At 44.5% G+C, this 15,000-nt stretch overlaps 1 protein-coding gene across 1 annotated transcript in view; it reads left to right on the top strand.

Annotated features, from left to right (window-relative positions):
* Positions 1-15,000, top strand: part of grm5b (glutamate receptor, metabotropic 5b) — a gene marked incomplete at both ends in the record, with an annotated part of 158,822 nt that overhangs the window by 140,068 nt on the left and 3,754 nt on the right. The window contains 6 exons of the mRNA XM_080731073.1: positions 757-874; positions 2,119-2,305; positions 2,832-2,990; positions 3,896-4,021; positions 8,233-8,415; positions 13,322-13,488. Of these exons, the coding sequence (XP_080587199.1) occupies positions 757-874; positions 2,119-2,305; positions 2,832-2,990; positions 3,896-4,021; positions 8,233-8,415; positions 13,322-13,488 (940 nt within the window). The remainder of the gene's footprint in view (positions 1-756; positions 875-2,118; positions 2,306-2,831; positions 2,991-3,895; positions 4,022-8,232; positions 8,416-13,321; positions 13,489-15,000) is intronic.

Genomic DNA, 15,000 nt, shown 5'->3' with positions numbered 1-15,000 from the left:
CTGATTCAAGGTGTGGAGTATAGTCTCTTATACCACAGCAACTAAAGGGAAACCAGCCAATCAGAATCAAGGAATGGAACTAGCCGTTTTAGAATGTGCAAGAGAGCTTGAGCAAAAAGGAAGGAAGACATCAGGAGAGAGGCAGTGAAAGACAGGAGATGTGAGGAAGAAATCATTATTCTCCCATTTATGAGACAGCAGAGAGAAGGAGAGATGGATGGAAACAGCGGTGCAGTCATGGGAGATGAAGACTGAGAACAGACTGAATATGTGAATGTTAATAGCCTGGGGAAAAAGACGCGGTGTGCGGATATATATATAGTCATTTATATTCAAATAATACTGTATGATAAGTGGAGGGAAAGGATGTCACATCTTTACATTGCCGTTCAGTCAGATTGAGGTACAGGCAGATGTACTGTATGTATGATGTGGTACTGTTCCTCATATCTCATATATATAAGGGTCTTCAACAGGGGGTCCGGGACCCCTAGGGGGTCCTCAGAGTTACTATATAGGGGGTCCTCCAAATATTTGTTTGATAGAAACTTATTTTCTTCTTTTTTATATTAGACGATCTACAAGCTCACAAATGCCTTGCGCTGTGAGGCGTTGTGAGCTTGTAGATCGGCCCTTGTCTACCCTTCACTTGGCAAACAGCTTGTACAATTGTTAGTAGTGCTAGTGAATTGTGGATTATGTACTGTGGATCATTGACGTTGCCATTAAATCTCCCGTTCTCTGCGCCCCGTGCAGGCTGTGATCCCATCCCGGTGGAGTACCTGCGTTGGGGGGACCCGGAGCCCATCGCTGCCGTGGTCTTTGCCTGTCTGGGTCTCATGGCCACCTTCTTTGTCACCGCAATCTTCATCAGGTAACACATCTCTCTCATGACGAAAATCTGAGGATAATGTAAATGTCTCATGCAAAATATAATATATATTTTTTTACAGTTTCAAACAAAGCCTTGAGAATAGAGAATAGAAAAATGAACAAGGGAAAAAGAATCAAATATGGTAAACAAAGTCAGACAGGACAAAATGAAAAATATACATAAGGTGCGGAAATACCAAGGACCCCTGGGTGTCCCGGGACCACAGTTTGAGAACCAGTGGTCTAATGCAGTGTTTCTCAAAGTGGATACCAGGGACTCTGTGGGTTCCTTTGGCATCTTAACACTTTGCAAGCCACGGGGAGCCCCTTAATATTAAAACCGGAATATACCGGACATCTGAGCAAGGATGTCTCAGCCGTGCCGTCTTTTACCGTACTGGGTCATTAAAAACTAAATAAATGATTTTTATCCGAAAATCGGCGATCGTCTAACCTTCCCTAGTCACCACTCGTCCATCGATAGCGCATGGCTCGTCTGACATGAAGCAGAAGTGACGTCAGGTCCATTCCTTCCAGAGGCTTCCCAGCAGCCGTCCATTTTCTGTTTATACGTTAGTGCTAGTATAGCAGGAGTGCTAGGGGCTATGCGAGCGAAAATGCTCATATCTACTCTTGAGTCACACGTGGATTATTTGAGCCGACATTTATGCGAACGGATCGCGCACGCGAAACGCACAGGGAGAAGATGCCTCAAAACTGCCACTCTATCCCAATGGAGATTAATCGCGGTGAGCTAACGACCTGGGGATTGAAAAAAAAGAAAAAACAACAGCGCCGTCCAAGAAGGAGGAGTGGCGGGCTCATTTTTATAAACATAATATTATGTCTCAGATCATAATACAATAATAGAAATGTCACGGCTAATCTATCAACAGCCATTCTATTTCGGCTAGCAAAGTGTTAATTGGCAGAAATCTAAGTCTAAGACTAATGGCTGTAAAAATGAACACTGGCATGTAACTGCAATGAAATTAAGACCAAATACATCTTTTATGTATGTATGTATTTTTTTTTACCAAGTAACAGGCAGTAGAAGATAATGACTTGTTCAGAATTATGTAGTTATATTTAGTCCAAAAGACTAAAAGACTAGTCGACTAAGACTAGACTACACAAAAAACAATTTCAGAAGACTAAGACAGGACTAAGACTAAATGGTGTGCTGTTCAAAAGACTAAGACAATCAAACTTTGTTGAACAAATGAACACTGGTTTGTGTTCCAGGTTCCGGGACACCCCGGTGGTGAAGTCGTCCAGCAGAGAGCTGTGCTACATCATCCTGGCGGGCATCTGTCTGGGCTACCTGTGCACCTTCAGTCTGATCGCCAAGCCCCACGTCATGCACTGCTACCTGCAGCGCCTGGGCATAGGCCTGTCGCCCGCCATGAGCTACTCCGCCCTGGTCACCAAGGTACCACTGTAGTGGTTCTGAACCTTTTCAGGCCGCGACCCCCAAAATAATCATATTTTAACTGGGGACCCCCCCCCCCCAGCCACTTTCAACTGTAAAGTCTAAAAGCAGGCAGAACGCTGTTGATCAAGGGTCTTCAACAGGGGGTCCGGGACCCCTGGGGGGTCCTCAGAGTTACTACAGGGGGTCCTCCAAATCTTGTGTGATAGAAACTCCCCTTTGTTATATTAACCACTTGAACCCTAGCGTCCATATTCTGATAACCAAAAATAGCAGATCTACAAGCTCACAACGCATCGCGTTGCAAGGCATTGTGAGCTTGTAGATCTTCTATTTTCAGCAAAGAGGTTTGGTGTAGAGGGGAAAAAGAGCAGGCTAAGTACAGAGTGAAAGGTCACGTGTATTAATTATTGACCGTTCATCTCTCTCTCTCAACTAAGGGGTCCTTGGCCTGAAAACGTTGAAGACCCTGTAGATATTCTGCTATATGGCACCAACGGTGGGTTGTTTTGTGGTTCTCCTCCAGACCAACCGCATCGCACGCATCCTGGCGGGCAGCAAGAAGAAGATCTGCACCAAGAAGCCTCGCTTCATGTCGGCCTGCGCCCAGCTCATCATCGCCTCCCTACTCATCCTGCTACAGCTGGCCATCATCGTGGCTCTGTTCCTCATGGAGCCCCCGCAGGTAGGGGGCAGCAGAGAGCAGTGTTGTTTTTGACAGCAGATGTTGATTTAGTTTTAGTCATAGTCTTTTGAATAAAATGTCATTTAGTTTTAGTCATAATTTAGTCACCCGAACAGTTTTAGTTTTAGTCTAATTTTCAATTTTCAACTGAAATCTATTTTGGCAGGCCTTGATGGCATCGTAATGACTGATTTCTCACGCTGCGGCGCGTTGTGAACTTGTAGATCTGCTATTTTCAGCACACAACACCTGAGAGCAACCAAACATAAAATGACTCTTCTCCACTAGTCCCTCGCTAACGTTTTAGTCTAGTTTTTATTTTGTTGACAAAATTGATGAAATATATTTAGTCTTAGTTTTAGTCATCACGGCTTAGTTTTTATTTCGTTTTTATTTAGTTTTCGTCAGTGAAAAAAACACAGTCGACAAGCATTTTTCGTCATAGTTTTAGTCGACAAAATCAACACTGCCGCAGAGAGTAGATGGCTTTGTTCAACATGCGTAGGGCCCACGGGGCAAGTTCCCTTCGCTGGAAATGAAGCCGCTTCCAGGTTCTCATTGAAGCTGCTGTTCCAATTAATGGCCCAGCAGATGTCGCTGTTCGGTAGTAAAAAAAACTTCAGCTCAATTGGAGTCTTTGAGGATTTTCGGGGAGTTTGTTCCGGATTAGGTGGTGGTGCTTAAAAAAAACAGAATGATGCTTCTCTACGTACGGTAGACCTCTTAGATTCTTTTGGCTCTCCTATATATGTATCATTCGTCTACACCTCCCGGCATTCCGTCTTCATGGTCCCTCTTGTCACTTTTGTTAGGATAGATGCTAGGATAGGAATCTATGCTGGCTACGTTGGTTACTTTTCCACATGTTTTTGTTCACATGATGAATCCATCCCACCACCATTCAGGTCATCCATGACTACCCCAGTATCCGCCAGGTCAACCTCATCTGCAATACTACCAACCTGGGGGTGGTGGCGCCACTGGGCTACAACGGACTGCTCATCCTCAGCTGCACCTTCTATGCCTTCAAGGTACACATACACATGTATTACTGTACCATGCGTTGTTCTCTCTAGCTGCATAATGTATAATTATTTAGATTATATGCAAGGTAAAGCGCTTTTATCCAAGGCGCTTTACATAGATTGTGCATTACATTCTCCCATTCACACACACATTCATACACCGGTGGCGGAGGAAACCATGCAAGGCACCAACCTACTCACCGGGAGAAATTAGGGGTTCAGAGTCTTGCTCAAGGACCCTTCAACATTAACTCAGGGGGAGCCCGGATTCGAACTGGGAACCCTTCGGGAACCCTTCGTGCTCTAATAGCGGTTTCTCTACCCCTGAGCTATGCCGCAAGGGACAATCAATGGTCATTATTGAGAAATAGGACATGACATATCATGTCAGGCTCTAATCGCCCTGAAGGGGTTTATTTCTCAATAATGACCCGCTCCTCATTGATTATCCCGCCGCTTATTACACAGCTACTTAATTAAGAAATTCATAAATCGACCCAAAAGTAACACAACGAAGGATGTCATTGCATACGGTAATGAAAGTAGTGCTATTTCATTATGCCAGGTGCGTCCAGTGCAACGCGGTCGACGAGAAGTAAAATAGGATCGATCCTCATTTACTGCATTGTCTATTTCTCATGACATTTGAAAAATGTTTTCAAAAACATTCTTGAGAGCAGTGTTTAGCTGAAGAATTGTGTGTTTGCTTTCATGGCTGCCATGTTGGATATTTACGGATACACAAAATCAAGCGACTCAGATAGATATGAGCCAGGTGCTCTGGTCCTAAAGCCTCTGAGGTTAGTTCAGAGACGTCAGGGCCATTGGGAAAAGCGGCACAACTCCCGAACGGCCGGTTCATTCCCGGCCGGTCCAGGCCGGCCATTAGGAAAAAAAAATAATAATTAAATGTTGGCCTTCATTCCATTTTGGGGGCTGGGCGGCCAACAAAGTAATCGTCACTGTCGGACAGAAACATTGTATCTCCAAGTTTCAAATTTATTATTTTTTTCGCAAAGCAAAGCCCTGCTTCATCATACAAGGCCGTTGCACAAAAGTAGTGAAAACAGCCAATCTACAAGCACACAACTCCTCGCACCGCGAGGCATTGTGTGCTTGTAGATCTGCAGTTTAAATCATTTTTAAAATGATAAATACAAAACAAACGGTTTTGGACATACAAGGTTTCCACCCGGCAACGACGAAATATAACTCATGTACAATAATTGGCCCACTGTCTTGTCACTTGTCATGTCTTGTCATGGCAATCTTTGAGTAGCAGCAGCGCTATAGAGAGAGATCTCTCTCTATAGCGCGCAATGAGGGCCTCTCCAACTCTTTTTCCCGGGCTGAATCAGGGGCCCAGCACGTCCCTGTGTTAGTTTATGTGTCGAACTGTCCCTGTGTTCACTTGGACCGCGCGGAGGACGAAGATTTACTATTCTGTCCATAACGGCACATAAGTCGGTAATGGCGCTGAGTCGGCTCATGCGACCGTCGCAACGCTCAACACGGCGACGCGCTCGCTGCCGCTCGTTCGGCGGTGTCTCGCGTGGCTCATGGTCGCCTGAGACGGCGCGCCTCCGTCGTCATCACCGAAAACAAGCGCTCCTTTCCCTTGCAGCCCCCGGCGCCCCCACCGTTGCGCTTAGGGTCATTGAGAAAAACGTGGACGCGTCCCTGAGCAAGTACTGTATTAACAGCTCTCTGCCAGATGTATTATTTATTTATTGGGGCTGGTGCCAGCAAAAAGCAGCTTACCTTTGCGATGTTATAGAAAAAGATCTATTGATTATTTCCAAACGATTTTTTTTCATTGGACCTATTATATGTGTATTGTGTACTTTAGCCAAGCTGGCGGCAGAGGGCAGCCTTATGCAAAGAATGAAAGTAAAATGGGCCGCTCCGCTTGCCGTCCATTCAGAGCATAGAAATGCCTTTCTAGATCAGATCCACAGAAAACAGCCAGGAAGTGATTTGGGACTCCATTATTGTTTACGTGCAGTGGAAATTTTAGAGCAGCGTTACGGGAGATGTTTTTACTGAACACGGCGGCGCGACCAGTTATCAGCTTATAGAGTCATCAAAAGTAAGTAAAGAACGTGCGTTCATATTGGCAACGAGCTAGGGTCAAAATTGGGGCGAACGGGAACGTCCGAAGCAGTAAAAGAGTCAATAGTGCTCCTAAATGTTAGGGTGGGTTAAATGCATGCGTGACTCTTTTCACCTACTGCATGTGCAAATCGTTGTTGGAAATTGCACAAAAGGGGTAAAACCTAGTCCTCAGAAAACACTTGGTATCAGGCCACGACCCGATGGAATTTTTGACATTTTGTGCATTGGATGGAACAGTGAGCGAGGCCACGGCAGCACCGCAGACATGCGTCTCCAATATGCGCTCATGCCTCGTGACTCATAGCACATAAATATCCATGAACAGGATGAGTCACTGGGTTTGCATGACAGTTACATGTAACATGGGACATAATGAGACATGTGGGCGCTCCGCTGCCAGGGTCCAAAACAGCTACTTTTCAGGAAATGGGAAAAAAATAAAAATAAAACATGTGTTCTGATGGATCCAATGTAGTTATTATTTAATAATTAATTAATAATTTATTATTATTGTTTCTGAGGAGAACTTAAGCCAAAGATTTTGCAAGTTTGATTTGATTTGATTTATTAAGGATCCCCATTAGTTCAGTGGCGTTAGTTCAGAAAAAGCCAAGGTATGGCAACATGACTGGTAAGACACCAGTCATGTTGCCATACCTTATCAACAGGCACGATTCATTTATTTTAAGAAGTACATTTTCTTTTTTTCCCCCGTTTCTACGGTTTCTTGGGATGGATATGGCTCGGCAGCCTGGAACGGTTCTTCAAGTGCAGCTAAACTTGGCATGTTAGTAAACGTGCCACAATTAACAATAATGCATTTCACCTGTGCAGCTGACCTGCGGAATCTGGGAATATACCATTCTGTCAAGATGAATAAAAATGTGGAGAATATATACCTTGTTGAAGTGACCATTTTGTAAAATTTTGCATTTGTAGTTATTTTACTGTATTTTATAACATAATAAGCAGCACAGATAGACAAAGAGACATTCATGTATTTATATTTAAAAGTAACTTTAATTTCCCCCCCTGGACCCAGGGTATGGCAGCTGCATACCCCTGCCATACCCAATTGACGCCTCTGCATTAGCTGTTGCCGTAGCAGCGAGCTAGTCTTCCTGGGGTCCACACATAACAAACATGCAAGATTCTTACAGTTACAAATGCAAGTCAGTACTCAACACAATACAAAAAATAATAAAAAAATCACACCCGTGTGAACTGAGCGGTGGTCGGTGTGTGTGTGTGTGTGTGTGTGTGTGTGTGTGTGTGTGTGTGTGTGTGTGTGTGTGTGTGTGTGTGTGTGTGTGTCTCTGGCCTGAACAACAACGCCCCTCCCTTAACATGTGTGGCCAGAAAAGGTACTGCAGGCTCTGCAGGCTACATACAGACACGGACACACGCACACACACACACACACACACACACGCATACACACACGGCCACGTATAGGAGACGGTGTAACCACCGCTCAAAAAGTTCATAACGCCATGCACTGTGAGGCATGAACTTGACGTTGGCGAGGGGTCCTTGGCCAGAGAAATGTTGAAGTACTGTAGAGCCTTAATTTACAAGAAATGAAACTGCATAATAACAACAATGTGCTTAATGAATGCTTTAATTCTGAGCTACAACTGCAATATCCACACATTCATTAAGTGTCTCATTCAAGCGTAGCAGAGGTACACCGACAACTGCAGTTTGTTCATTCAAACCCATAATGCGCAACCGTTTCAATTAAACACACATTATGTCGTATATAATCAGTTCACGTGTATGTTTTTCACAATAACCATTCAACATATCGTCGTTGTCGGGTGGAAACTTTGTATGTCCAACACCGTTCGTTTTGTATTCATCATTTTAAAAATGAACTAAACTAGTGAAAACAGCCGATCTACAAGCACACAACGCCTCGCATCGCGAGGCGTTGTGTGCTTGTAGATCGGCTGTTTTCACTACTTTTGTAAGACAGCCTTGTATGATGAAGCAGGGCTTTACTTTGTGAAAAAACGTACAAACTTGAAACTTGGAGATACAAGGTTTCTACCCGACAGTGACGATATAAATGTGCATTTCTGTCTCTCTCTCCCACAAAGACACGTAACGTCCCCGCCAACTTCAACGAGGCGAAGTACATCGCCTTCACCATGTACACCACCTGCATCATCTGGCTGGCGTTCGTGCCCATCTACTTCGGCTCCAACTACAAGATCATCACCATGTGCTTCAGCGTCAGCCTCAGTGCCACCGTGGCCCTGTGCTGCATGTTTGTACCCAAGGTAAGATCCTCACCCACGTCACGTGCGTCACAGCCTCAGTGCCACCGTGGGCCCTGTGCTCAGGGGTGTCGCACCAAATCCTGGGCCCTGGGTACAAGGATTCACTGCGGGCCCCCCATCTTCATAGGGGGAGGGGGTCTAAGCCGCTTAGACTGGGAACGCATTATTATGCATTATTATGTGCTTTAACTATTGAAAAATAGCAGATATACAAGCTCACAGCGCGGCACCGAGTGCCACGCTGTGAGCTTGTAGATCTGCTATTTTTGAATAATTGTGAAAAGTATTAAAAAAAAAATATATATATATATATGTTTCTATGTCAGTGGTACTCAAACCTTTTCATGTAAAAGGACCCCCATAATTATATATATTTGGCCACAGATCCCCATCTCAAAATATTTAGTTACAAGTTTCGCTTAAAAAACACATATATTCAAAGATTTGCACACATTTTCACGACTTTTCAAAAAGTCGTGAGGTGGCCAGTCGCGCCAGCTAGTGTCATGAGGAACTGACTTAGACAAAAAATATATTTTTTCCTTAAAAAATGACTTGGGTCATTAGTTTAAACAGTCGCTTATTGGCTTGTTTGTTACCTGGTTGAGTGTTTCTCTCGTAGACAGGGGTGTCGCAACAAATTCTGGGCCTTGGGTACAAGGATTCACTGTGGGCCCCCCATGAATGTTCTTCATAGGGGAGAGGGGGTATAACCCATTTAGAATGGGAACGCATTATTTTGTGCTTTAACTATTGAAAAATAGCAGATATACAAGCTCGCAGCACGGCAAGTCTTTGAATATTTCAAATCTTTTTTGAGAAACCTATGTTTCTATGTCAGTGGTGCTCAGGTGCTCAAGTGAAGGACCCCAAAATTATATGTACTAGCCCTTACCCGTTCAAAGATATGAGCTCCGAAATGATGTGCAGTGTGTGGATTATGGGATGTGCACTGTGCACACAGTATATGAGGGATGGAAAGTAACTTTAACTGGTGCTTGCATGCTAATATGTAGGAGCATCAATGTAAGAAATACCCGTTCCATTTAACGGCTACAGAGATACTGTGTACCGATCTGCATGATTGTGGACAACATCTGTAACAGGGCCAGAACCCCCCCCCCGCCCGCCCGCCCGCCTGCCCGCCTGCACACACACACACACACACTCCCCCCCCCCCCCCCCCCGTGTGTTTGTGTGTGTGTGTGTGTGTGTGTGTGTGTGTGGGTTTGTGTGTGATTGTGCATGGCCTGAACAACAGCGCTAAATAGATATAGATACACCATAAAAATGCAATTATACAGCATACGATTTGTGAAAGTGACAAACGGGCTTCACAGTTATGTCAGGTGTGTTCATATGCTGATGGTGATGCGATTTCAGATCAATTGCTCCAGCCACTGAGGAGAAACACGGTTTCAGACAGACACTCAGACAGACAGACAGACAGACAGACATTCGGAAAATTATATGTTAGATTTGCCCATGGACCCCCATCTCAAAACATTTCGTTCCAGGGACCCCCCAGAAGCGTTTTCACGACTTTTTCAAAAATAGCAGATCTACAAGCTCGCAGCGTGGCACTCGGTGCCGCGCTGTGAGCTTGTATGTCTGCTATTTTTCAATAGCTAAAGTATGAAATAAATAATTAGTGCCCCCTCCACCTTGGGCCCTAGTAATTAAACTAGATGGGGTTGTTGGATACGGACAATGCATTCAAAGTGTGCTGGAAGGCAGGACCGAAGGCAATTAACCGCAAATGTGTTGAAACCGACATTTAGAACCAATAACCGGCTTAATCTTGCTCATGTAAGTCAACAGATTTTGTCCAAACATCACGCAAATCTCTATGGTTATTAAACGAAACTTCAGATTGATCATATTCCACCCTGACTGGCTAAAGATTGGCTTCAAAAGTTTGTGAGAGTGCTCTATTTGATTTGCGTGAAATGTTGCATGCATATTCCCACAAGGCTGAGGAAGAATGGCCCTTGATTTGTTTTTTCAAATCAACCTCATGGTGGCGCTATAACAGGCCGATTCAGGTTTTTACCTATAACTGCATGCACCAATCTGCATAAAACTTTGTATGTGCACTCCCTAGAGGCCAAGGAAAAACCTTTGCCCTGCTTTTCTCATACCTGCCTTTTATAGCGCCACCAGAGGTTTTTTTTTGTACTCCTTCAGATTGTATCCAAATTTCACACAAAATTCGGTACACATTATCTCTGTAGTCATGTGATCAAGACAGATCTGTTTGATTTTTCATATTCCATCAACATTGCTGGCCCACATTAACCACTCTGACCTGGCGGAGACCTGTGCTCCGAGGAGCACTTTTTCGAGTTCCCTGCACGTGTATTTGGCATATAGGCCTACTGTAACTTAACTCAGGGGTCTTAAACGTTTTCAGGCCAAGGACCCCTTAGTTAGGAGAGAGAGGGACCCCCACAACCTGTTCATAGATTCCATATAGTTTCATGGTTTGTCAGTACAATCGTCAGTGTTTTTTGGATTCATGTCAATTGGTGTTTTCAGATATTTAACCACTTGAACCGTCAATACTTAATAAACTTGGCATCACAGGGATCTCCATATATGGGCAATAAAAGGGATTTGGTTCCCCTGACATCACAGTGATGTCAGAGCATGATGTCAGAGCATGAGAGTCAATCAACAAAACAGACAAGCGTTACCCATACATACAGACAGACAGACAGATACGGTCAAGATGTGACGGTTCTCATAGTAAACAGCGACCTACGATCGCAACAAAGAATGTCTGTCCATTCAGTCAGTCATCCATCCATTCCAATTCAATTCAAAGTAGCTTTATTGGCATGAGAGAACATACGCTTACATTGCCAAAGCAAGTGTCACAAATAGAATAAAAACTGTTGAAAATGGGGAACATAATACAGTTGGAGGGGGTACAGCATTGTGTAAACAGAGCTATGTCACATTGTGACCCGTTGACCCGATCCATGCCAGATTTTACACACACACTCCTTGCCTGCCAAACTACAACCTCCAAGGACCCCCGGAGCCCCAGGGACCCCCAGGTCCCTGGGGGACCCCCAGATGTAAAAAATGACCACATGTGCAAAAATGACCAAATGACCACCCCAACGGGGCTGCTCACGGGGATTTCCCGGGGACCACCGACTCCTGGTGCTCCAGAACGGATGCAAAAGTGGTGGCGCCCCCAGTGGAGGACCCCCTGCCACTGCAGCGCACATAAAATGCCGTAACTCGGGCTAGGAGCGTCCGGGAGAGCCGGGGCCGGTACCTATTCGTCCGCCAAGGCAACGCGGAGACCCCACCCCTCATTTCTCACATGGCCCTATTCTAGCGCCACCTTCAGGCCGATTTTTAAAACACATTTTTGGACACTGCTCCTACAGTTTTTGCCCTAAAATCACGAATATCACTACACAGCATGTCTACACTCATGTCATCAACATGGATCAGGAAGATTTTGGAAAAACAAATCTTTGCCCTATTTGTGGAGATAAGCCACCTACGGTCGCTTATCTCCCGATTAGGGAGTCTTACTGGTATATATATACAGGGTATAAAGCTTTTGGTACAAATAGCAGCATTATTTTTTCTCAAAATGCATTTAAAGTTAGCAGCTCTGTTTCATACTGTGTGTGCAGTAGGTCTAGATGTCAATCCATGGTTTGTAGTCCTTAGGGTGGTTGTGTTTCTAGCCTTGTTTTGTCGCAACAGTTCACAAATCTTGCTGCTGTGTTCGAACATTGTTGTATTTCTCCCAGTAGGTACAGTATGGGAGTTTTTCATCATTGGTCATGTTTTCAAACTCACTTTCAAAACTTTCAAAGAATGGAAATCAGCTATTCAAACAACCACTTTCTCCTCACCATTCTGCTTTCGCTTTTCATTCAGTTTCACACATTTTTCTTACTGTCCATCCAAGTCCAAAAAACTGTAGACTATGTGAGGGGGGGTGGGACTGAGTTACTATAGGGCCCAAGGTGGAGGGGCCTTCATTATTTTATGCTTTAACTATTGAGAAATAGCAGCTATACAAGCTTGTAGATCTGTTATTTTTGAGTCTTTGAATATATCTTTTTAAAAGCGAACATTTGTAACCCAAATATTTGCTCCTGCATGGGTGGTCCCTGGAACAGCGTATTTTGAGATGGGGGTCCCCAGCCAAATACATGTAATTTTGGGGGTCCTTGACATGAAAAGGTTTGAGAACCACTGATTCAGAAGAAGGATTTAGAAGACATTAAAGAATCGTGTCAAAAAATATTTAAAGACTTGCACAAATGTTCAAAATCGGTGCCGCTCTGTGAGCTTGTAGATCTGCTGTTTTTTAATAGTTAAAGGTGATACACCATGAAAATTCACTTTTCCTATTTTAAAACCTTTTTTGGGGGTCCCACTAGCACCTTCTATCCTCACAAAGTCCCATTTCTGACCGTCTTTCTCTGGTTTTGGGAAGGTGGAGGTTAAAAGCATCCCACGGGTTCTCAAAACAGGCTGTCCAGATTTGCTGCCGTCGCTGACGTCATCGACGGCCGTTTTTGAAGATTTTTTTTTTTTTTTTTTCAAAAAACATTTTTTTTTTTCAAAAACTTTTTTTTTTTTCAAAAACTTTTTTTTTTTTCAAAAACTTTTTTTTTTTTTCAAAAACTTTTTTTTTTTTTCAAAAAGATTTTTTGGGGGGGGGGGGGTGGCGCAGTTCAGGCCAAAGGTGGTACTGCAGCTGAAAATGCTCTGAGAGAGGCTCTCTATTCAGGAGTGGTAATTTAGCCTCAAACCTTTTGACGTTTTTGGAACATAAACAATATGACATAAATACTTTTTAAATGCATGGTGTATCACCTTTAAACAGTATTTTTCAGATGTTTTTCTTTTGTTGTGTGTTTGCCAGGTGTACATCATCCTGGCCAAGCCGGAGCGCAACGTGCGCAGTGCCTTCACCACCAGCACGGTGGTGCGCATGCACGTGGGCGACGGGAAGTCGTCCTCCGCAGCCAGCCGATCCTCCAGCCTGGTCAACCTCTGGAAGCGACGGGGCTCCGCGGGAGAGACTCTCAGGTAGGGCTGCATGTGTGTGTGTGGCGTGTATCAAAACAGCAGCGCAGTTCGGCCAGTGGAGACGCCCCTCTCGTTCCGCTTGCCTCTGATTGGCCTAAGCCCGTGGCGGCACCCGGGTGGGGACGCTGTCATCTCTATCAGGCGCATAGCGCGACGTTACTTTAACAATAACCCAGTATATAAGACAGTATATTTTTATCTTTTCAAAGTGTGTTGTTGTGAGCCGTTTTCACTAATTCTAATTTCTCTTTTGTACCATGCCAACCCATTAAAAAAACACCCAGCACAGAAGATAAATAAAATGAGAGGCCTTTCACAGTACAAGTGTCAAGTTTATTTTGAGCACAGCACAAAAGTGTCAAGTGCAGGCTTTAACAGTTAATATATATGCGTGTGTTGTTGTTAACACCTTCTAAGCCTGGCCGTACTCCCTCGGACTTCCTACTTGGTCCAATCAGCCACACGTCTATTCCCGGACTTTTGATATAAATGATAATAATTTTAAAAAAAAACATCGGCCATTCTTCTCTGTGTCATTTTGGAGCCATCTGAAACGGTTAATATCCTCTCTCAGTCATTTTCTGGGACTGGGTGTGATGCTCGTAGTATCCAGCAGGCCGCGCCGTTGACTCACATTCTGGATGGATGGGTGGCTAGGAGTGGCCTCCTACTCTCCACGTTGTTGAAACTCGACAAGAAGGGCACACAACATGGCTGCTCTTTGTCTCTGTTCGTGGATCGCGGTCTCAATCATGTTCGGGCGCCGCTTCTCTATCGCTCCTTTCCCTGCTTCGCCGCACGTAAACGAATGGAATTGATCTCCCCTCCGCCTCGCCAAAGTAAGATCGCCGACCTCTGCAAGATGAATATGTACGCTGTATCGAGCACTCCATTACGTGTTGTTATCATGTGGGCTTTGTTTTTTTAAAACACTAGAAGCTCGGCCGCCCGAGTCGGCGACCTGGCCAACTCGGGAACAATGTAAATAGGGAATGAATGCCCCGCCCTTTAATGCAAACCCCATTATACCTGTTGTCATAGGATCCGTTTTGACCATCTGTTTGCGTGTGTCCATTTATGCCCATATATGGAGAGATATGTCTGTCTACGTCCATTTTCTGCCCATATATGGAGATCTCTGTAGGACCTGGTTTGACCATCTGTTTGCCTGTGCCCATTTATGCCCATATATGGAGTTTGCGACCTGGCCAACTCGGGAACGATGTAAATAGGGAATGAATGCCCCACCCTTTAATGCAAACCCCATTATATGGAGATCTCTGTATCTGTCTGTGTCCCTTTTATGCCCATATACTCTATCTGTGTCCATCTTTTATGCCCATATGCCCATATATGGAGATCTCTGTATCTGCCCATATGCCCATATATGGAGATCTCAGTCTGTGTCCCTTTTATGCCCATATATCTGCGTCCATTTTATGCCCATATGCCCATATATGGAGATCTCTGTATCTGCCCATATGCCCATTCTCTGTATCAGTCTGTGTCCCT

This window comes from Nannobrachium achirus, assembly GCF_963921795.1.
Source record: "Nannobrachium achirus genome assembly, chromosome: 8".
NCBI lineage: Eukaryota > Metazoa > Chordata > Actinopteri > Myctophiformes > Myctophidae > Nannobrachium > Nannobrachium achirus.
The sequence above is the reverse complement of the archived record's forward strand: the minus strand, read 5'-3'. Positions and strand labels throughout refer to the sequence as shown.